At 47.6% G+C, this 22,945-nt stretch overlaps 1 protein-coding gene across 1 annotated transcript in view; it reads right to left on the bottom strand.

Moving 5' to 3' along the window:
* Positions 1-1,668: 1,668 nt before the first annotated feature.
* The window catches only part of MTMR12 (myotubularin related protein 12), a 65,644-nt gene continuing 44,367 nt past the window's right edge, over positions 1,669-22,945 (bottom strand). The window contains exons 8-16 of the mRNA XM_052659171.1: positions 22,582-22,657; positions 17,926-18,032; positions 16,860-16,984; positions 14,828-14,906; positions 13,221-13,291; positions 10,671-10,843; positions 8,127-8,294; positions 7,079-7,240; positions 1,669-3,985 (exon numbers count right to left, since the gene is read on the bottom strand). Coding sequence (XP_052515131.1) covers positions 3,416-3,985; positions 7,079-7,240; positions 8,127-8,294; positions 10,671-10,843; positions 13,221-13,291; positions 14,828-14,906; positions 16,860-16,984; positions 17,926-18,032; positions 22,582-22,657 — 1,531 coding nt within the window. The 3' untranslated portion in view covers positions 1,669-3,415. The remainder of the gene's footprint in view (positions 3,986-7,078; positions 7,241-8,126; positions 8,295-10,670; positions 10,844-13,220; positions 13,292-14,827; positions 14,907-16,859; positions 16,985-17,925; positions 18,033-22,581; positions 22,658-22,945) is intronic.

The raw sequence follows: 22,945 nt of genomic DNA, 5'->3' as shown, positions 1-22,945 counted from the left end.
GAGACAGGGAGTCCCCCCCAAGACCAAGAGCCAGTTAGCAAATGTGGAAAACAGGACTGGAGTTGGCTAACCTCAGGGCTTCCCAGGTGGCGCTAGTGGTAAAGAACCTGCTGCCATGGATCCCTGGGTCGGGAAGATCCCCTGGACAAGGGAAGGGCCACCCACTCCAGTATTCTTGCCTGCAGAATCCCATGGACAGTGGAGCCTGCCAGGGTCACAGTCGGACACAACTGACGTGACTTAGCATGCACGCACTGCTAACTTGTAGAGGCCGGAACTTCTAACAGGAGTTTAATACAAATATCAAGTACCTGGCACACGTGAGGGCAACGTGGCAGCAGGGGGAGCACACGGAGTTCCAGGGATGGCTCAGAACCGGCCCCGTGCCAGGCCTGGCCCAAGGCAACAGAGGGGTGAGCAGAGCCAGGGGAGAAGGCCACGGGCAGGAGCGGGCAGAGAACAGAGCTTCTCAACCAACAGCGATAGGTCTCAATCTCGCACACAAATGCTGAACAAATGAATGAGGAAAAAGTCCTCCTTGTACACACCATCCCGCCCAGGCCAGCCTGCTTACTCTCTGAGCCAGGAAATGAAGCCTTTTCTCTTTCATCAAACCCCTTCCATCGACAGTTATTCTCATTTTATATATCCCCACAAAAGCAAAGAGGCAGTGATATTTCAGGGATTAAAAAACTCTCTCCCTTTACTTACCCTATAGGCATGGATGCATGCCGTCACCTCAGCTGTGTCCAACTCTGTGTGACCCTATGGACCGTAGCCCACCAGGATTCTCTGTCCATGGGGATTTTCCAGGCAAGAACACTGGAGTGGGTGGCCATGGCCTCCTCCAAGGGATGGATCTTCCAACCTGAGACTCTTGTCTTCTGCACTGGCTGGCAGACTCTTTACCACTAGCGCCACCTCCTTACCCTATAGGGTCCTACCTGATTTTATTTTTGTCATAGTATTTTATCACCTCCTGAAATTTTAAATCTCTATTTGGTTATTGGTTTTCCATCCACCCACTAACCAATCAACCACCTCCCCCCATGACACACACAATGACTAAGTGAAAATAATTATTCCATGTTATACCAACCACACCAAATACAGTATTGTAAATTGTGCTTTAATTTCTGCAATCAGATACGATGCAGTGAAATACAAGTATAAACTTTCATTGTACATCCAGAAAATAAAAAGAACATTTATACAGATTTAGCCCAACAGCTTATTCCCTTAAAAAAAAAAAAAGTTTCTAATGTAATTAAAGCTAATTTATCTTCAGTGTAAAAACTTGGAGGTATAAACAAACTCAAGATATTATATACAGGAAATTAATATACATTTCCAAACGTGCACAGTGCAGCATTTTAGACAAAGTAAATGATCCCATTTTAGCTTTTACTGTTAACCATAATCCATATCTCAATCTTGAATAAAAATGTCACAATATATAAATCCACTGAGAATTCTGTACACAAATACAAGTTTATAGAAATCTCATTTCAGATATAAATACATAAACTGTCATGACCTTACATGTTAAAACAGCTTATTTTTCTATTGTAATTTTATTTTTTAAAAAATCATAGAAAAATATTTCAATGCACATTCAACTGCTATGAGAGGGGCCATGACCTTGTGCCTTTGAACCACTTTATGGACTGTAAAGCATCACACCGGGCATTTTTGGAATGAAAATTACTAAAATCTTAAGACTGAAGAGGCTACTGTATAAATATTCCCATTATAATATGATCACAACACTAGTTAACTCCATAGTGTATCTGGGAGGCAGTGGGGCAGAGAAAGGAGGTTAGTGCTAATTTAAGAAGGCCCACAGACCATAGCCAATGAATTAGGGTCATTTTAAAGTCCCCACTGCAAGCCTACACTGACCTTACTAGTAAGACTCTTAAGGCAACCAAGACTGGGCATGTGTTTGGCCCCAGATGCATAAACCCTGCCCTCCCCTCAATCTCCATCATCTTAACAGACCAACAAGGCTTGAGCATCAACTCAGCGTGGGGAGGACTGCAAAGCAATTTCTTGTGGTGTACAAAAGACGATTCAGTGCAAACTGAGAAATTCCTCTTTGTCAACAGTTTCAAATTTTCTTATTGCCCTTCAGCAACTGAAAGCTTTTCTAAATAGGTAATGTTCAAATTGGAATCCATACTGGAGAGCAAACAGATATAAAAGGCAAACTTCTGATAGGGAACATTCTGACGTGAGATCGATCATTTTTCCCACTTCCTTTTGTGGAACTGAACAGGTTTCCACGGAGAATGAAAAAACGGGTCCTCACTAAATGTGCTTTTCCGGCACTTAAAAACTATAGATCATTTAAACAGCAGATCCAGGAAGGTTACCAGGCATAGTCAAGTTTCTTCTATGGCTTTTAAAATCGCTGAGGTACTATGTGGTCACCATCACTTCTGAGACTTATGCTTGACCGCTTCCCTATGATAGCTGCGTTTGACAGTGATCTTCTTCACTGGTCTGTAAGGTAGCAAAACTGGGGAAAACGCCTGAGGACGGCGGCCACAGATGCTCTGAAGCCTCGGCATGCTTTTGGAAAAAGGCGAAGCAATCTCTTTCAAACACTGTGAGCCTCCGGGACAATGGAGGCTCCTTTGGGCAAACCTAAGAGATTCCCCCAGTTTGACCCACAGGCTTAGCAGCAAGATCCCAGGACGAGGTACACCAAGGCGGGGATAGCGAAGGGACAGTGGAAAGCAGTGCACAGCCAGTGGCGGGGTGGGGACCTGGAGCTGTCGGCCGCGAGCCAGACCCTGCCCCCACATGAAGTGACACAGTCTGAGGATGGTCGGAAACATCAGGACGGTGACACGCATGGCAAGGGGACAGAGGAAAACTGCTACAGTTTGGAAATGAAGGCTGCACATCTTAACACCGCTATCTGAATCTGTTAATCCAACACACACACACACATCTACACATCATATAAAGCTGAACACACACACACACATATCATGTAAAGCTGAACTTCGGGATGGGCTAGAGAGACGCTACTCCTGACGACTGGATAAAGCACGTTGGCACAGGAAAGATGTGAGGACCGTACGGCATCCAAGCACAGCTTACCAAAGCCCTTTCTAAGTAGTAAAGTGGCTACCGTGGGGTCTGAGTGATGCTAACACAGAGGACACTGGCCACAGCTGTATTACGGGTCACGTACTAACTCCTTTCAATAATACTCGAGATACGGGTTTCAACTGCATAGTCTTTCAGAACTGGGGGGCAGAAATGAGAACCAGCTCTTTTCCAGAAGACCCAGGCTTCCCCTGGCAGTCGGCTTTAGCGTGATACACCGACGTGGAGAGCCGACGTGTCCAACCTCCTGTCCCAGCCTGCGAGGGTCCTCTCTCACCGCCATCGAGCAGGCCAGTCACACGTCCCCTAGGTCCACAAATTCATCTTCTCGCTTGGCCAAGTCGTCTTCATCTCCCAGGGCTTTCCACCCGCTGGTGGGCAGGACAGGCTTAGAGGAATGGCGCTGCAGCAGCGCGAAAGGGAACAAGGAGGACAGGCGGCCCGAGGTCCTCGGTGGTGAGGCAGCCTCCGCCTGGAGGGCTTCCTGGCTGTGGTGTCTCGCCTCGACTTTCTCCTGTAGGCGCTGGACTTCCTCCATCATCTCCAAGAGTTTGCTCATGGTGGCCACTCCACCGCCACCCAGGATCTGGGCCTCCGGAATCCAGCGCAAGTAGCGCTGGGCCCAGACTTTGATTTCCGGGCCCTCGAGGCGAGGCAGCAGCAGCCCCTGGTAGCTGGGGGGCCTGCTGTGCCAGCCGTCATAGAACTCTCGGAAGCCGTCCTGCAGCTCCTCCGAGGAGTTGATCAGTTTGCTGATTCTCTTGCCCAGCAGGTTTTTAATTAAGTGATCCGTTTCTTCCCTGAAAAATCCTCTTTTGGGAGATGATTTCGATTGGGTGAGGGGCAGAGAAAGTTGTCTTTGATGCTTTGAGAGAGAACACATATAAAAAAGTCTCTGGTTAGCCCAAGAGCACAGTGACGGTTGTTTCCATCCAAAAAAACAAACAAAAAGCATAATCCTACTTTAAGAAGAGTCATGAGAACTGCCCTGTGAACGCAAATTCATTACAATGCCGTCACACACAGAGAGAAAGCAGCAGTGGGTGGGTGAGGGATACCTGTTTATTCCACGATGAGCATATCAGATGCACGCTGGGTTGCTAAACAAATGGGCGAGACCAGGCGCAGGGTATTAAGGACTCGTGAAGAACAAGCTGAAGTTAAGACAGGCAGATGAGGACCTCTCTGGTAGTGCAGGGGTTAGGAGCTCGCCTGCCAATGCAGGGGACATGGGTTCGATCCCTGGTCCAGAAGGATTCTACATGCCAAGAGGCAAGTAAGACTGTGCACCAGGCTCTACAGCGCCCAGGCTCTAGAGCGCTGCGACTGGAGAGGCCATCGCAATAAGCCAGAGTGGAGCCACAAAGACCCAGCGCAGCCGGTAAATGAGTGAATAAGAAGAGAGGCAGATGATGAGTCAGGGGAGTCTGGAGATGAGGCCTATTCATTTGTGAAGGGAGCAGAATGTTCCTTCTCTGAAAAACTTAGGGGGCTCGCTTCCACAATATTCTGAACACCTGTGAGGAAAGTGCCAATGCCCTGAAGAGCCTGTCGCTCCAACGAAATAACTTACAGGCTTAACTTGTGGGACGTCAGACATCCAGGGGGAGGTCAAGCCTAAGTCAGAAAGGTTCTTTTGGACAAAGAGACAGATGGGAGCAAAAGGAACTTGAGGACTGTCTAAATGGGCCAGGTGTTCTTGTCGACGAGCTGCACAGGGTGGAAGATGTTGAGAGCATCTATACGCTTGTCCTCCTCAGGAATTCGACCTGAAGCCAAAGCTAGGTGCTGTATTTTGGGATACACTGGGAGAGGGTTGTGAGGATGGTCAGACGGTTGCAACAGATCCTTGGTGCCTGAAGATAAAGGTAAAAATCTGCGGAGGAGCTGTTTCTCCCCATCTCTTTTACTCCTGAGGTGTCATGTGAAATAAGACGAGGCAGAAGTTTTATTTTGGGGCTACGCTCCTAACTCTGTAACATGTTCCTACCAGTGCTTCGTATTTATTATGGAGTGTAGAACAAACAATAAAAGTATACCGTAGAAAGCAAAGCCACTCACAACACCCCGAGTCAGAGACGGCCAGGATTCCCGACTTTCCATCTGGGGGCAGGAGAGCTGGGGGCCGGCCTCTCCTGCCCAGTGACCCAGATGAGTCAGGGATAAGGGAAGCAGGCGGGACCTTCACTGCCTGCCGGGCTCCACGCTCAGTGCTGAACATGCAACCACTCACCCGGTCCTCAGAGTCACCATTACTGCCCCCATTACACACCAGAAAACTAAGGCACAGTGGTTAAGTCAACTGCAAAGGCCCCAGCTACCAAGTGCCAGGTGTGGTTTCACACAGACTGGCTCCGGAGGGAGCCTGAATTCTTAACAGAGCCCTCCCTGTCTTGGAAGCCCTTCTCTCAAGCCCAGAGTGAATGGAGCATTCTGGACAGGCCAGGTGGGGGCAGCACTGTGTCCCTGTAGCCTGGTCAAGGCCTGGGGCTGAGGCTGGGACCCCACACCTGAGCGGACCCCACAGTCTTGAGGGATAATTCCCGGGGCAGCCCATTGGGCATTCCCAGGGCAGCTGTGGTTGGCCATGGCTCTTTGGTTTCTACAGAACATCTCCAAGGCTGCCTGTCCCCCCAAGAAGAGGCCCCAGGCCTGACACCAGGACTCCTTACCCAACGGCCTCAAAGGTTCTTGTCGGCCCACCGCTGGCCCTGCATAAGCTAATACAACCTCAGATGCCCTGACCTGTGGCTCAAGCCTCTCCCACGGGCCAGCTCCTGCAACCTGGGCCCTTAGGTTCTCCACTCCCACCTATGAGAAGGGACCCTCAGAAAAACATGGCCTGGGCAGAGAAATGGACTTACAAGTGGAGCTTTCATTTCTTCCCTCAGACCTCTGAGTGCCCTCGCCCCTCTGGTGGGGGCAGCTGGGCCATCGAGACCCGGCGGGAGGTGTGTGTGCAGCCACCAGGGGGCACAGCACACCGACAAAACTAACCTCTGGCTTGGCTATGCCGGAGCACAGGGCGGTTCTGGCCCAGCAGACAGAACAGAGGTTGAACCAAGAGCACTAACACCCAGCCTGGGCCTGCGGACCCTTGAAGGGGTGAAGCGGCAGCCAGCAGAGGCATCTTCTGTGAGTGTTGGCGTTGACTCATGGGTCCCCAAGCCCCTTTAGAATGGAGAACTGGTCAGGCCCCCAGGAGCCCCGCAGGACGTCTGAACCAGAAAGATGGTGGTGGAGAAGGCAGTGACATGCTGACTTGCGAGTGACCACCACTGAGCACCCTGCTCTCCTCTTTGTGGGGGGCTCCCAAGTCAGGAGGCAGAACAAGAAATGCCATGTACATCATACATCATCTAGGGAATGTCGGAGTTTCAATAAGTAGTAAAATCAGGAACAAATATCTAAAGGGAAACCCAAATAATTTGATGTTTGTCATTTAAGCCCAGGTCCGCAAATAACAGCCCACGGGCCCAATCTGGCCCGTGCCAGCCTCTGTAAATACTGGAACACAGCCAGGCCCGTCTGCTCACGTGGTGCCCATGGCTGTCTTCCAGCTCCAACAGAATGGAGCGGGGAGGTGGTTGTGCCAGAGCTCTGTGGGCCCTGACAGAACATGTCAGTCACAAACACCATTTTTAGCATGAAGAGAGGCCTTGCTAGTGAATACCTAAGCTGGTACAGATGACACAAAACCCACCCTGTGATCAGCGTTCCCTCTGCTCTGTCAATCACACTGGGGCAGGGCTGACACCCTCGATTCCCCGTGGCATCCCCAGTGACACTCAGGACAAACGTGCATCTGCCAAAGCAAGGATGCTCAGGGGCCCTGACAACCTGCCCATCACAGTCTCAACTCTGTGAGACTGTGCCCAGAATCCACAGATTAAACGTAATCCTTCCAGACAAGGAAATCTCTGCACAGACGAGGGGGTTAGACATGCACAAATCTTACTTTGAAATGCGTTCCTTTCCGCTGGACTTTCTCCAGTTTTGGCTTCTCCACGTAAAGAGGGTTTGTGAACAACGTCTGGGCTTTGGGTTCAAACTGCACGGACCAATCCCACACGGTGAGAAGATTCAAAGGCTTGCTTTGTGAGTCCTGGCTCTCCCTGCCCTGCCAAAACAAGCATAGGTCACAGTGTTTCAGGGAGGGCTGAGCAAAGCAGACCGTGCGGAGAGACAGGCTCCAGGACGGCGCACCCGGCCTCTGTGGCGCCGCATGTGAAGGCTGTGGCCGTCGGTGGTCGCTCCCCGATGGCTTTCGGTGGGGAGGAGGCAGGACACGTTACTTCCAGCAGAACTTGTGCCAGCCACTGTGCTGCACACGCTCACCACACCCCTCATGAGGTCGCTCCTATTTTTCCAATTTACCTTTGGGGAAATGGAGGCTGGGAAAACGAAGTGAACCACCTGAGGCCATGAGGCTGGTGAGCAGCAAAGCTGCGTGACTGGAGGCCCGGGCTCTGTTTCCCACTCCCTGTGGGATGTGGTAAGATCCACCGGGAGGGCAGCTCCAGCAAACTCCAGGCCCCCAGAGGGCTAGTCGGAGCCCTGATAGTGCCAAGTTGAAGCCCCGGGAGCAGGGCCTCAAGAGAGACTATAAAGATGTTTAAGGCAGAGAGCGAAAGCCAAGCTCCCCTCCTCCGCCTCTACTCTCTTCTGAGTCACTCCTGGCATCCGTCAAGTGGAAGAGAAGGCATCTGAGCTGTTCATAAAGACCACTTTTAACGTGCTTAATCCCCAGCTCTCACACTGGCTCCCAGCCCCGATATTTACCCTGTGACCCACAGTGACAGCCTCACTGTCTCAGTGACTCACTCTCAGAGATAATAACAATTCGGACTTGAGGATTACATATCAATACCCAGAGAGCACTCAGAACAGGGCCCTCTGTGTAATCACTGTTATAAAGAAAATATTATTTTCATCATCGCTCCTCTTACGTCTTACTTGTTAGACATGGCTTCTTCAATACACAGGTTCCTAAGAGCGACTCTTACCACGTTTGTATCTTTTTGATGAGGCGAATTGAAGAAGAAGGTGCTAAAAATAGGTATGTACAGGCTGTCAGACAAAACAGTCAGGTACGTCTCTGTGAACTCGAACGCTGGAGGATGCTGGTGCACCAGCTGCCACACGCAGTCCAAGAAGAGCAGGAACACGGGAGCCTACGTGAAGAAAAGACGCGTGTGATGGAGGGGTGCCAACGGTCCGAAGCCAGTGGTCCCGGGTACAGTGCAGCCACCTGGACAGCTGTGGAGTGGCCTCTCTGGGCACTGCATGCTCAGGGAAGCACATTCCAGGTGACTGCCATTCCCAACTGCATCCCATCCCCAGAGACAAACATGCTTGACTGAAAAACCACACACCCGTGGATTAACCTCGGGACTCGGCAGTAGCTCCCTATGTGAAAGACATTCCCAAGATGGAGAATCTCCTTGCCCACCGACACTGGCAGAAGAGCAGTTGCAACTGAGCCTGAGGACAGGAAACGCTAACTCTGAACCTCAAGTGAAACACTATTCCGCACCAAAGAATGCCACTCTCCTCACTAGTAGCACTGTATTACCAAAAAAAAAAAAAAAAAACACAAACTACTCGGTTTCTTTAAATTTTGTGATTACTCCTTTCTCCGCCCTGACAACAGGGCTTCCCTGTTGGCTCAGACGATAAAGAATCACCTGCAATGTGGGAGACCTGGGTTTGATCTCTGGGTTGGGAAGATCTCCTGGAGAAGGGAAAGGCTACCCACTCGAGTATTCTGGCTTGGAGAATCCCCATGGACAGGGAGGAGCCTGGCGGGCTATAGTCCATGGGGTCACAAAGACTGAGTGACCGCCCAGACAATGAGGGCCCAGAAGAGAAAGCGGATGGGAGAGAAAGCAGAAGCGGCAAAAATGAGTTTCTAACATTTTTCACAAATGCATTTTTTTTTCATCGATGGCCTCTTTTATTAGCTTCAGAGGCAAGCTCTTTCTTAGTAGAGTTTCTGAGGGCACCCTGTCGTTCCCCAGTGCTCCTCCTCAGTCACCAGTGACCCCGTCAGGTGGACAGGCAGACTGCGTTACGGTCTCTCCATTTCTGAGCCAGGCTGAGGTGTCACACACAGCTCCTGAGAGGCAGGAGCTGGCAGTCCAGCTCTTGACTCAGTCCAGTCAATTGTGATGTGTCAATTACATCATAAACTGGACCACCCAGTTTTCTGTCAAAACTCCATGGTGTCGATGTTGAGATATGAAGAAAGGTCTACGTGGCAACTTTATCTCACACCTCATTTTACGTTCAGTGGCATTAAATAAGAGTCGAAAATATTTGAATCTCATAGCATAGTCAGGGAAATGGGCTCAGAAAGTACAGGTGATTCCTCCCAGCCCTGGGTGAGCGGGTGGATCTGTTCTGGGGCTTCTTCCCCTTTAGACACGGTGCCCGTCAGTCCCCCTGCTCTCAAGATACACAGACTACACAAGACGTGCAAAAATACCCTCTTCCCAACGCAGTACCAACTCTGTTATTTGAGTGCCATCAACCTTTCGAATTAGTGTCTCAGGAAGGCAAGTCCCTTCTAAGACGAAAGATGGTGATGCATATTCATCATCAGCCTGACGGGACACGGATGAGTGCAGACCAGTCCTCAGAGAAATCTGCAGGCCCAGCAAGGGTGGCCTGGTCTCCCAGGACACACCAAGCCTTTATGGGCAGAAGCCTCAGCTCTGTTTCCAGAGCCGCTGTGTCAAGCTGCCCAGCACCGCAGACAGACATGCCTATTATCTGGGGGAAGAAAAACCACCAGCCGCCCTGCTAGCATCTGTTAGCTCTGCAGGTGATTTAATTACAGTTTACATGTTTTCATTTTTCCTTCCATGGTTGCTAATAATGCAGCCAACACAGTTGGCACAGCTGTAACCAACACAAGTACATCCCAGTTTGGGGGTGGGGGGACACTCATTTTCACTAACTGAACTGTCTCGCTGTCTCTCCAGTGGTTGAATTCAGAAGCCCAGGCCTGCAGCTATCATGGCGAAGGCCCAGGTAATGGATAGCATTCACATAACCCTGGGCTTTATTTTGAAAGGGTTCATTGCAAGGGAAATTTACTTTGTGTTATTATGTATTTTCTTATTATTATGTGTTATTATGTATTTTGTATGTATTATTATGTATTTTCTGGTTGGTATGCGTTATTATGTATATACAGGGAAACTTGTACCCTATTTACTTTTTGCAAAGACTAACTTACCAGAAATTGTGGGAGTCCCACTGAGTTCATTTTTATTTAAGTTTTACAAGTCAGCATCACTTCCACCATGAACTACAATATACCCTTGGGACATACAATTTAGAAGAGAAGTTTCTGAACACACTTCTTAATAAATATCCCTTTTCCCTAGGAAGGGTTTCCAGTGTTTAAATCATTCACACTCACTGACCAGTGACCTGTCCTCGCCTTCCTGACAAGCTCCTAAGGTGTGCGCTGTGCAGGTATTTAAGGAGAGATAGGGCTCTGTGTGCCCGAGGCTGCCCAGGTCTGTGCCGAGGACACTCACCTCCTCCTTGTCGCTCTGACGGAGGTGGTTGCAGCGGTCCAGGAAGCAGTGGCCACCCATGATCCATTCCTTTTGGACAAGGCTCTGGAAACCGAAAACCGTTCGGCAGTGGGGGTCCATCATCACTTGCGCCAGAGACGAAACGAGGCAGCAGAGGTCGGAGGCGCTGTCCTCTGTGGTGGTGGGGGTGGGCGGGGGTTGCCGGGCAACAGTGCAGAGAGGAAAGAGGGGACCAAGTGTTAAAAGAGCTGCGGAGGGCACAGGCAAAAGCAAGGCCCCCACACCACCGTCTACCCCAACAGTCAAGTTCTAATTCCCAAAAATAGCTGGGCCATTGGTGGCAAAAGGTAACATGTTCAGCTTGAGAGACAAACTTCTAGCCTGGCTGGTACCGGCTCCAAGGGACACTGGCACTAACGAGGGACTCCTTACTGGTGAATAGACGCAACTCAGCAAACCCAGAGTCAGCATGGGGGTGTCAGATGCACCACACAATGAGGGCACAGTATGGCGGCTTGCTGGGCTCCACAGACCAAGTTTAAAACCCTTCCAGCTGGGGCATCAGGATCGCCATCCCTGAGCTCATTGTTTCATGGCTCAGCTGCTTCTCAGCCACCTTTCCTCCACTACCTCTGCTTCGGAGAAAGGGTAACACTCTTGGACTGCACCAAACTGCTCTGATTGTCAGCTCCAGGGCTCTTGCCATTTCCGTCTGAGCACAGACGGGCCTGCCTAGCCTGGAGGTGAAACTCTCCCTGGTAAGTATAAGCCACGTGTCCACCCCTTGGGCGACGGTACAAAACTCACATGATGAAAACTCCGCTCACATCCTTGTTCACCATCCACCACTCATAGCAAATAACAACATACGTCTACATCTGGGCATCTGTCTTAAGAATTTCCCAGTCCTGAAAGTCAAGGTCTACATCCTCGTAGTTTCTACTTTACGAAAAGAAGTGCCACTCAAGTTGCTATTTTAAAACGTCCATGAGGACGATGGTTCTGGTTAGAGAAACTTCAGAATGAATCCTAAGCAGGGAGGTGTTTGCACTGTTAACCTCTCCTGTGACCGCGGGGCCAGGAAGCATTCCAGGGCCAGGCTTACTGTGCTCCTATATCTCCTCCAGAAAATAAGTCTAAACTATGGGAACACCAGGGTTTAGAAGAAACAGATTTTTATATTCATCTTTCTTTTGAAATAAGTTTTGGTTTTCAAGAGAATCTTCCTTCCTGTGTATGAAGTACGTTATCAGTACACCTACAAGCCCCAGGAAGAGTGGCTAGCGAGTGAGATTTCAGAGAAGACACAGCTCCACCGTCCGTTGGGGAGTGAGGCACAGCTCAACCTCATCCGCTGACCATTCACACCTCACTTTGCGCACCTCTGGGGTTGGTGCAGTCTGGCCTGGGTACTTGTACTTCTCAGCACCCCCAGCCTTTATCTCTCCTTTTCACCAGTTACTCAGTACTCTGTTCGGCCGCTGTAAACCAGATCTTTTTCAATAACACTCTTATGCCAGCTCTCTCTCAAACTCAATAGGGTGTAAACTTTTAGAAGGCAGAAGCATAGAGCTCTGTATGTGGGAGGTGCTCAGTCCACGTGTTCAAATTTAAGTCAGAGGATACAGAAGCCACAGGCTGACACATTTCCGGTCTGCTCACAGAAGCTAAGTCCCAGGAGTCAGACACTCTCCTAGAGAGTGTCAGAAAAATGATAAAAGCTTGAGGGTGTGGAAGCATGAGGCACTCTGCTTAAAGCATGGGGCCACAAGAAACTTCAAATATTCAATATGGCAGACAATATTTTAGCTCAGATCTAACCAATCCCAGCAACAATCTTTGTTGAACGAGGCTTATACACACTGGGTGTGCATGTCCAGCCCACATGTACAGCAACTTCAGTCCACTGCGGAAAAGGAAATCGTGGACCACAGTTTCTGCAACAACTGCACAAAGTTGTCAGACACAAAGATGCAGAAATAACAAACTATCCATGGGTGTCTTCATACAAAAAAGGTCATCCAAACTTTAACCGAGTTAGTATAAAACAAAACCCCAAAATATCACGAAATGTGAGCTTTGGTAAAGATACCAAACAATTCCTTCTTGGGCTGCAGATACGTCTGCCAAGTTCCAAGTGAAGGAATGTATTTTTAAACTGTAACAATGAAATCCAAGGCAAGGATTCCAAGGTCAGGGTAAAAAGTATGAGAAGGATTTCTACACTAGCTCACTCCTTTTATAAGACAATCTTCCCTGGTGGCTCAGATGGTAAAGGATCTGTCTGCAACATGGGAGACCCGGGTTCGATCCCTGGGTCGGGAAGATCCCCTGGAGAAGGAAATGGCAACCCACTCCAGTACTGTTGCCTGGAAAATTCCATGGATGGAGGAGCCCGGTAGGCTACTATCCATGGGGTTGCAAAGAGTTGGACATGATTGACCGACTTCACTTTATAAGACAATTCCACTTACATAAATCTCTATATACAGAAACAGAACCCCAAGTAAATGAAAAAGGAAACCACCCTTTGTGCTTTAAATGTATTACCTAAAAGAAGAACGTTCATGTTTTGGGCTTCTAGACATTCTATAATCTCTACTGCTTTTTTCAGGCAGCGCCTATAAGGAGAGAGACAAGTAAAACAGATAATAGATCTTGAGCTTGGTATTATGAACAACAAGAAATTTAGAGGCAATCTAACTTGATCTTCAGTTTTCCATTTCACTTACTGTATCATACTAAAATTCTCTAGAAAAGAAACAAATTATTGTTTACACTATTCAGGTACTGCAAGACATTCATCTGCTTATAGTTTTTATATAGTTTTTATATAGTTATTATAGTTTTCAGAAGGGAATTCCAGAGTCGGACGTAAAAATGCTCTTAGACGACTCCTAAACTGGGAATTCTTACTGCAGATTTATACCTGAGTGTGGCAGTGAGTCCTATTAAGACCCTAAAATGTCTATATCTGGAGGCTGTGCTACAGGCCCATTTTGTTTAATTCAGGATCATTGGCTAAATGTATCTGCCTGTCTGGAAAGGCCCATGTGTCCCGAAATCCCTTTGTCTCTCTAGACACACTATGCCCTTTGAAACTGTTGCCACCATCAGCAGCTCCATCTGCTGGACTGATAACCCTGCCACGGGGGTGCCTCCCCCAGGCTCTTCACCTGGTTAGGGACGCACACCTTCTCTACAAGCCCCACAGAAAGAAAGGGCCTCTTATTTTATAACATCTATGACAATACTTGCAATTACATATTCAAATTATGGGACATGCAGCAGGCTCTTCTAAACCTATTCACTAAGAAGGGTTTGGAGGCCTGCGGCTCCTCTGTACAAACCAGGCAGGTCGGAGGGAGAATGCAGAGCGAGGGGAGAGGGGGGCCCACCCTTTCCTCAGAGGTGCCCTGGGGCTGGAGCCAATCTCTCACTGGCTCTCACCCAAGCGTCATATCTGTTCTGCGCCTCCCTCTGCCCTCGCCACTGTTTAAGGGCAATGGAGAGAAGCTATTCAAAATAGGAAGTAGGACAGGGAAAAAAGTTTTGTTCTCTCAGAATCTCTACTTAATCCCCCAAATGAGAAAGACTAATTGGCACTCATTATAGTAAAAAACAATTTAATACGTAAGAGACATAAAAGATAGAGAATTCTTTTAAAAAGTATGCAATAAAAACTCAGCACCTGGGAATTCCCTGGCTGTCTAGTGGTTAGGACTCCGCACTTACTGCAAGGATGCAGGTTCAATCCCTGATTGTCACCAAACCACACCCTGCCCAAAACAAAAACCAAACCAGAAAACTCAGCATCCCCCCACCTTCCCAACCCTCTGCCTCCTCCCTGGAGGTGAGCAGAGCAGCTCAGTTAGAATGCTGGGGTCCCACACCCCCTTTTCCGCAGCCTTCCCATCCCTGGTCCATAGTCTCAGGAGCAGATCTGTGTGGGCAGGTAGCATATTCGTAAATTCTGATCAGACATGCACAGAAATAATAAATAACAAATGCAAAATCCAGCTGAGCCCTGAACAGAACATGTGACCTAAGAGTATTTAACTGTGAAATAGAAAACAGTTAAATTATTTGTCAGTTTGCTTTACTACTTTGGTTTACAGATCTGTGAAATTTACAAGCAAAACAACACCTTGAAATACCTGATTATGTCCAGCCAGCTGCTACTTTCCAGCAGGGAAAACCATTTGATGTCTGTGTCCCAAAATTCAGTACTATTATCTGAAAAGAAAGGAAACAGAGCGAAGAAGTCGGGCACTGTTTGCGGACACGCCGCTGTGGAACCTGTGCTGCTCAGTGGTGTGGCCCTCCGCTAGGCTGAGAATCCAGCACCGGGCTCCAGTTAAGTAAAGCGCATTCCAAGCCTTCAGCTGAAGTGGTTTTTGAACTGTAAACCTCTGGAAGGGTGTGGTAGTCAAAAACAGACTTTTTTTTGCACAAGTAAAAAAGTGCCCTAAAATCTGTCCACCAAGTCACGGTCACCCCGTAACTTGAAAAGGAGAAAAATATGCATTAGGCAGACACATCGACATTCAGCCTGCTGCTCTTAGAAGCGGAAGATGCAACACACCAAGTCCTATGCCGCTGAAACTTCCACTGGAGTCTTAAACAAACACACATTTATCCTGCACACTGGACACAACCTCCCAATCCAACTGGAGACAGAAGCACTGCATTTTACAGAAGTCTACTGCATGTGAAAGCTGCAAACTCAAATCAGTGAGAAGGCAGATACCCCTGCCAGTACTGGATGGTGACAAAAGAAGTGGGAAATCACAGTCCTGGGTCAATCAGTGCAATTTCTTACTTCTCCTCCACATGCCTGCTTTTTGTCGGTGTGTTCCAGTTAGAGGTGTACACTGGTTTCCCTTGGTGTCACAGTCATCTTTGTCTCCAATGCCTGGCATAGCTGGTGTGTATAATGGAAATGCAATACACGTTGGCTGAATGACTAAGTAAATCCTAAGTCAGACCACTAGGCTAAAAACGAAAAGCTGAGAAACTGGCAATAAGCGTGACAAATATCAGAGGGGAAACACGCGTTCAAGAGTAAAGAGAGAGGGGGACATATGTGCGTCAGTGGCTGAATCATGTTGATGTACGGCAGAAACTAACACGACACTGTAAAGCAATTATCCTTCAATTAAAAATAAATACACTTGAAAAAAAGAGCGAAGGGAAGGGACTTCCCTGGTGGTCCAGTGGCTAAGACTAATCTTTCCCAGTGAAGGGGGCCTGGGTTCGATCCCTAGTCCAGGAACTAGATCCCATATGTTGCAACTACAGAGTTTGCACACCTCAATTAAGAGTTTGCATGCCACAACAAAAGATTTCACATGCTACAAAGAACAGCAGAGATCCTATGTGCTGCAACTGAGATCCAGTGCAGCTAGACACATAAATCAATGAATAAAATATCTTTAAAAAAAAAAAAGAGTGAAGAGAATCGGGAATTCCCTGGCAGTACAGTGGTTAGGATTCAGTGCTTTCACTGCTGAGGGCCTGGATTTAAGCCCTGGTTGGGGAACTAGATCCCACAAGCCACGTGGTGCCACCAGAAAAAAGGAGTGAAAAGAATCAACAGGTGACCAACCTTGATTAAATCTGATCCAAGGTCTGAACCCTTCACACTGGGCAGCCTGGGCAGGGAAGGAGGATGGCAAGGATGGACATATTAATTTTCTACTTTGTACATTTCTGATTAACTGGGATTTTTTACACTGGAGTTTTATATATATATATATATATGCTCAATCAGAAAAATAAAATACTTCCACTCAGTGGAGGAGGAGTCCATTCAATAAGTGACTAAGAAAAATAAACAGATCATCGACCTTACAAAACAGCTGGGGAATACAGGTACTGCATAGTTTCACAGCTTCTAGAGGAAGAAGCCTAACGCTCACTGCTGGAGAAGGAAGAGAGGAGAAGGGTGGCTCTGTGTTTCTTGCTCTGAGAAGGGGCAATGGGACAAGAGCCCAGGGGAAAATGGTGGGAGGAAATGTGGCAAGGGCCACCAGCCCCATGGTAACCAGCCCCTCTGTTCTGTGACACCCACCCCTATAGCCGTGTCCGACCACGAGGAACCCAGGGACAAGGCACCACCTTTCACCCGAGCCATGTAGCACGTCTTTTTCCAGGTAACAGCGAGTTTTGGCTCAGGGTTCTTCTCACCTATCAGAAACAGCTGTTTGAACTTAGAGTATGCCATCTGGATTTCCTGCAGGGACAGGAAGTTGCTTGAGAGGTCTTCAGTCTTAGCAGTTTCATAGGGGGGCCTGTGGACGGTCTTGTAAATCCTAGGTACCAGAAAGGAACGAGACATTAGAAGAGCAGGCCTGAGTCAGAAACAGTTTCTCCTGAGCACTTCCTAGGCGCCAGGATCTGTGTGCAGAGCTCCCACCGACTCCTCCCCAGTGAGGTAACTGCTGCCCAGCAGCGGCCACTCCTGGTCAGCCGGGGCCAGGAACTCAAGAGACAAGGAGCAGGACCACCAAGTCTATAAACTGAAAGAGCCAGGATATGAACCAGGGCAATTTAACTCCTAAGTCCACTCCTTTTCTTGTTTTTAAATTCATCCAGTTTAGGGGTGAATAAAAACGTTTAACTTTTTTATTTTGAAAATTTTCAAACATGCCAGAACAGAATAGCACAGTGACATCTATACTTTGCCCCAAATTTGACAACTGTCAATATTAAAGCCATTAGACTTCTGTTGCTGCTGCTGCTGCTGCTAAGTCACTTCAGTCGTGTCCGACTCTGTGCGACCCCATAGACAGCAGCCCACCAGGCTCCCCCGTCCCTGGGATTCTCCAGGCAAGAACACTGGAGTGGGGTGCCATTTCCTTCTCCAATGCATGAAAGTGAAAAGTGAAAGTGAAGTCGCTCAGTTGTGTCTGACTCTTAGCGACCCCGTGGACTGCAGCCTACCAGGCTCCTCCATCCATGGGATATTCCAGGCAAGAGTACTGGGGTGCCACTGCCTTCTCCGAGCCATCAGACTACTTTCCCCTAAATGCTTCAGCCGTGTGTCTCTCAATACAATGCAGCTGATGCACTTCAGGATCATGTCATCCCGACTCTTTTCAAATTAAAAATGACCTCGCTGAGCTGTATTCCCAGCACTCGAGGGCTTTATCAGTAAGTAAACTGAAATGGACTTACTCCCGAGAACTGTTCCCAGCTTCCTGGAAAAGAACCAAGCCAACTAAACAATACCAAGATGCGCGACAGTGCTGACCTATCCGAGAAGTTCTTCTGGATCTGCAACACGCCATCATCCTGTTCTTTGGGCAGGGCCGACATTTTCAAGAGGGCACATCCGTTGTGGCATGACCAACACCATATCTGCAGAAGAGAAGGAAGGTTTTCCAGACATGATGTAAACCACCTTACAGAGGACAGGTAAGCTTAGCCATGAACTTCATACAGGGAAATTATACCTTCAATACAAAAGACCTGAATATGGCCAACTCTGTTATGCCAAGGAATCAATGTGTTACACTCACAACATAAAGGACTGATCTAGTCTTAACACCACCACCACCACCTCAGGTCTAAGTAGTCACATTCAGACTCACTGATGGTCTAACATATACCTTATAACTTGGCTTTAGTGCTGGGAACCTGGAGGGATAATAAAATCATCATCATCATTACTGTTACTGTTGTTATTATTATAATAGAGACTATTATTACTATAATCATAGAGGTTATCACTGGGGTAAAGCTATTTCAGGATTTTACATGAATTAAGTCATTTGATTCTCACAGCCACACTCAGACAGGTTATGAGTACTAGCCCCAGTAACAACAGGAAATAGGGCTGGAGAGACTGAGAAACTTCCCCAGGTTGCACACAGTACAGCAATGACTCTGAAGGCCCTACTCTACTGGGATGGTCAAACGCGGGCCGCTCCCGTCATTACAGAAACTTCAAACTAGAAAACACGGACAGCTGGTTACTCAGCATAACACTGCTAAGAGACTTGCGCACGCAAGACACTGAATTTGGTTGTGAGAGGCTGGAAAGAAGGCTATGATGCTTTGTCTACCGTCAAAGCGCTTTATACTCCAAAAAGAGAAAGAAGTTTGCAAATCTAATAGGAAGCAGAATGTGGTAAACCACAGGAGAAGGGAATTTCAATGAACAACAAAGGGTGGCAACAGAGCAAGAAATCAAGTGACTGCGCATAAGTGACAGAGTCGACCGTTTTAAGCATTTTGCTAGAGACAGGGCGAGTTTCCTTTGTTTGTTCTGTTGTACAGGCCCAGAAGGAGATTAGACGTGATTTGAGGGCAAAGTAATGTAATCTGCCAGTAGAACCTGAAATGGAGAAGGCAGGCTGGTTGTAGCAGCCTGTGTAAAGGTCTGGTTAAGGGTTTGACAGTGGCTAAAGCCCAGCCCTGCTCTGCTGACCAAGCTTTCGGGCCCGAGGTCAAAGGTCAACCAAGAGGATTTCAGCTGTCTAGAGAGGGCATCCTCTTGTGAGTCACCTGCAATGTAAGTATCAACCATACACGGGAATACCAGCAGCAGCCTGGGCTGGAGATGAGCATGCAATCTAGCCGATACTCCGCACTACCCTCAGAAAGGGGAACTGGTTTGGGGTTTCAGAGGAAGATGGTAAATTAGTACTGGGTGTGTTGGGTGTCTAGTGCCCACAGGACATCTGTGTGGAGAGACCGAGGGGGCGCCAAGGTGAGAGGAAGGCCGGGCTGCCACTGCAGACACAGGAGCTGACTGCTGGCTATGGAGGGAGAGCTGTTGAGGGACACAGACCTGCCTCATGAGCTGCCAAAGTGAGCGCAGACCCTGTAAGACTCCTGGCGAGGCAGAAGGACTCCAACACAGACAAAGCAGAGGCCCCTCGCTGCCCTCTTACTCCCCTCTCCAGGTCACACTCCGCCCTAGCCCAGGCACTCCTGCCTGCTGCAGGGAGCGGCTCACTCTGAGAAAGGGGAACCCTCTCAAGCCATGACTGGTGACAGGTTCTAGGAAGTCATGTGTTCTCATCCTCTTTATCTTCTCTCCCGGGGCAGAAAGAATATGCTCTTGGTGACAGCCAACCATAGCTCATTTCCCCACTGGGGCTCAACTGTAACCATCTCCTCTTAGCTCAGGCACGGAGGGGCCTTACATTCTCCATTTGAATCAGTAAATAGAAAGCAAGCAACATTCCTGGTCAGAGAGAAGACTTCTCACAGGAATTCAGCAGAAGACACATGAGTTCCCCTATTATTATCTGTACAATTTCTGTCTGGGGAAGGGCCACAGGTTCCTCGTATGAAGGACTTGACAACAGACAAGAATTAGTTGGATGATCCTGTTTATCTTAAAAAGTGGATAAATCCCCCCATTATTTGCTAAGTCTCCTTTGGTATCGGACTTTTTAACTGAAGTATAGCTGATGTACCATATTAAGTTACAGATGCACAATAGAGAGAGACAATTTTTAAAGGTTATACTCCATTTAAGGTTACTATAAAATTTTGGCTATATTCCCCATGGTGTACAATATATTTAATACTAATATCTTTTATGTTCTGTGTGATGGAGTAGAAACCAAGCATGAAAGTGTCTGTCAAAGGGAAAAGCACCCATGAGACTGACTGAAGAGCTGAGGCAGGTGCTGTCTTCACGGAACTGAAAGAGTGAACGACAGACAAACCAGGGGCGTTTTGACTTTGGTATCTGGCAGACATGCATTTTTAGAAAAAAAGAAGAAAGCCCAACAACTTTAAGGAAAACATCTGCTCCTCGTTCCTTGGGAGAAAAGCTAAGACAAACCTAGACAGCGTATTAAAAAGCAGAGACATCACTGCCGACAAAGGTCTGGATAGTCAAAGCCATGGTTTTTCCAGTAGTCATGCATGGATGTGAGAGTTGGACCACAAAGAAGGTTGAGCACCGAAGAACTGATGCTTTCGAACTGTGTGCTGGAGAAGGCTTTTGAGAGTCATTTGGACAGCAAGGAGATCAAACCAGTCAATCTTAAAGGAAGCCAACCCTGAATATTTATTGGAAGTACTGATGCTGAAGCTATAATACTTTGCCCACCTGATGTGAAGAGTTGGCTCAATGGAAAAGACCCTGATGCTGGGAAAGATTGAGGGCAGCAGAAGGGAGTGACAGAGGATGAGATGGTTGGATGGCATCACTGACTCAAAGGACTTGAGTTTGAGCAAGCTCTGAGAGACGGTGAAGGACAGGGAAGCCTGGTGTGCTGCAGTCCATGGGATCACAGAGTCAGACACGACTGAGTGACTGAACAACAAGGAGAATAACTGACAATTTGTTGCCAATGAAAAAAGCTTAACTTTCAAGCAAAAATTAGAATTTTGGAAGACTAGTCTCTGCCTTTTTAGCTGAACAAATTCCCAATATTCAAAGACTTTTCTAATGAGACAGGGATGATATTAACAAATGTGATCTGTATCTAAGAAAGCATGTCAATATTTGAACATAACCTAGTGAGTTAATATTTTATAAATGACCAACGTATTATGCTTTTAAAATCATGCATGGTTTAAGATCCATTAAGAGTACAAGACAGACCAATGGATTTAATGCAGTGAATGAAAAGTTCATTGATTATGTTTTCAGATTCTTTATTGCAATTAACCTTTACAAAACCACCATTTATCAATTTTTTGTGTACCATCATATTATCTGACAAGGCTATTAAATACACCTTCCTTTCCTAAATACACATCTATGTGAGGCTGGATTGTCTTCATACACTTCAACCACACCCAACACAGCACAACAGACTGATTGAAGGAAAGGGGATAAAAGAAAGCAGTTGTCTGTTTTCAAAAACGTACAACAGTACTATCCTACTTTTTTGTTTTGGACGATATAGTTATTTATTATAGAAATACTTATGTTAACATCTAATGAGTTTACTACTAAAATAAACATTAAACAATTTTCCAATTTTAGTTTCTAATATGGCAAATATCAACAGATACAACCACATAAACAAAAACTCTTCGAGATCCTCAATGATTTTTCAAGAGTGTAAAGAGTCCTGAAACCAGAGAGTTTGAAAACAGCTGCATACATTTAGAAACAGGGAAAACTCACATAAAAACCCACATCTCTGATTTCTCCTGAGAAGTCCAAGCAACTGGCAAGATCAGGCCCATACTCTGACATGGCACAAACAGGCTGGCACAGAAGAGCAGGCAGCCCTTCATGCAGGCAGAGGGTCTCCTTGCCTGCCCAGCCTGCACGCACTGCTGGGGCTGGGGACGCTGCTGAGACACCTCACCTCCCATTACAAGAGTGACCTCGGAGGGGCACCAGCCATGTGCATGGCCCAGCATTTATCTGTGATTCTCATTCTGTACTCAATTCCCTGCAGGCTTGGCAACTCCCAACCACCAATTAGAAACTGAAATAACTGCCAGAGTCTTGCTTTCTTTGATCAGCGACACGTGAAATATGGCTCCCATCCCAGTCTGTTCTGTGAAAACTAAGTAAGTCTCCACGCTGTCTCTGGGTGGGAACTCAGCCATGCCCATTCAGGATTAATGGAGAGGCCGAAAAGGATTTGAAACCCTACAACCCTTGGAGGGGACGGTTCAGCCTCGAAACAATTTAGGTGTTAAATTAGGCTGGCTTTCAACACCAGCTGGGCCTGGAATCCTCCTAAAGCTCTTTAAAGATGTCTCTGCTAAGAGCCCCAGGGCCTCGGGAAAACTTCAGAACTCTGTTCCCCGGGAGCCTCCTGTCGAAGGGGCTCCTCTGGGGAGTCCCGAAGGTATTTTTAGATTGCTCTCGGGCTGAGGACAAACTGTTTAATACCAAAGCCAAGGGCTTTAAGTAGGATAATCTGCCAGAATGGACCAATGAGTAACCCGTGCTTTCAGGGTTTCCAGGTGCACTTACTGGTATGCCACGACCCTGGAAGAACACGATGTCCTCTTCGAGAAGAGCGGCGGGGACGACAAAGTATGCTGGCAACCTAGAGGAAAGAGATGTCATTGGTTTTCGTACCCAAGTTAATTCATTAAATATGAACGCTCGCCGTCGATGAACACAGGACGTTGAGCAGACTGTCTTGACATGGACTGTATCTCCCTGTTAAGAACTAGAGCAGATAAACTGTCTCTGTCCAAATCAGTCAGGAATCTGAGTTCAAATCCCATCTCTGCCTCTGATTCTGTGTAACCCTAGGTAAGTTACCCCACCTCTCTGGGTCTGTTTCCTCATGTATAAAATGAAGTGAATTGGACATCTGATATCTAACAGT

This window comes from Budorcas taxicolor, chromosome 20 (genome assembly GCF_023091745.1).
Source record: "Budorcas taxicolor isolate Tak-1 chromosome 20, Takin1.1, whole genome shotgun sequence".
NCBI lineage: Eukaryota > Metazoa > Chordata > Mammalia > Artiodactyla > Bovidae > Budorcas > Budorcas taxicolor.
Note: the sequence above shows the minus strand (reverse complement) of the source record. Positions and strands in the feature narration are given on the sequence as shown.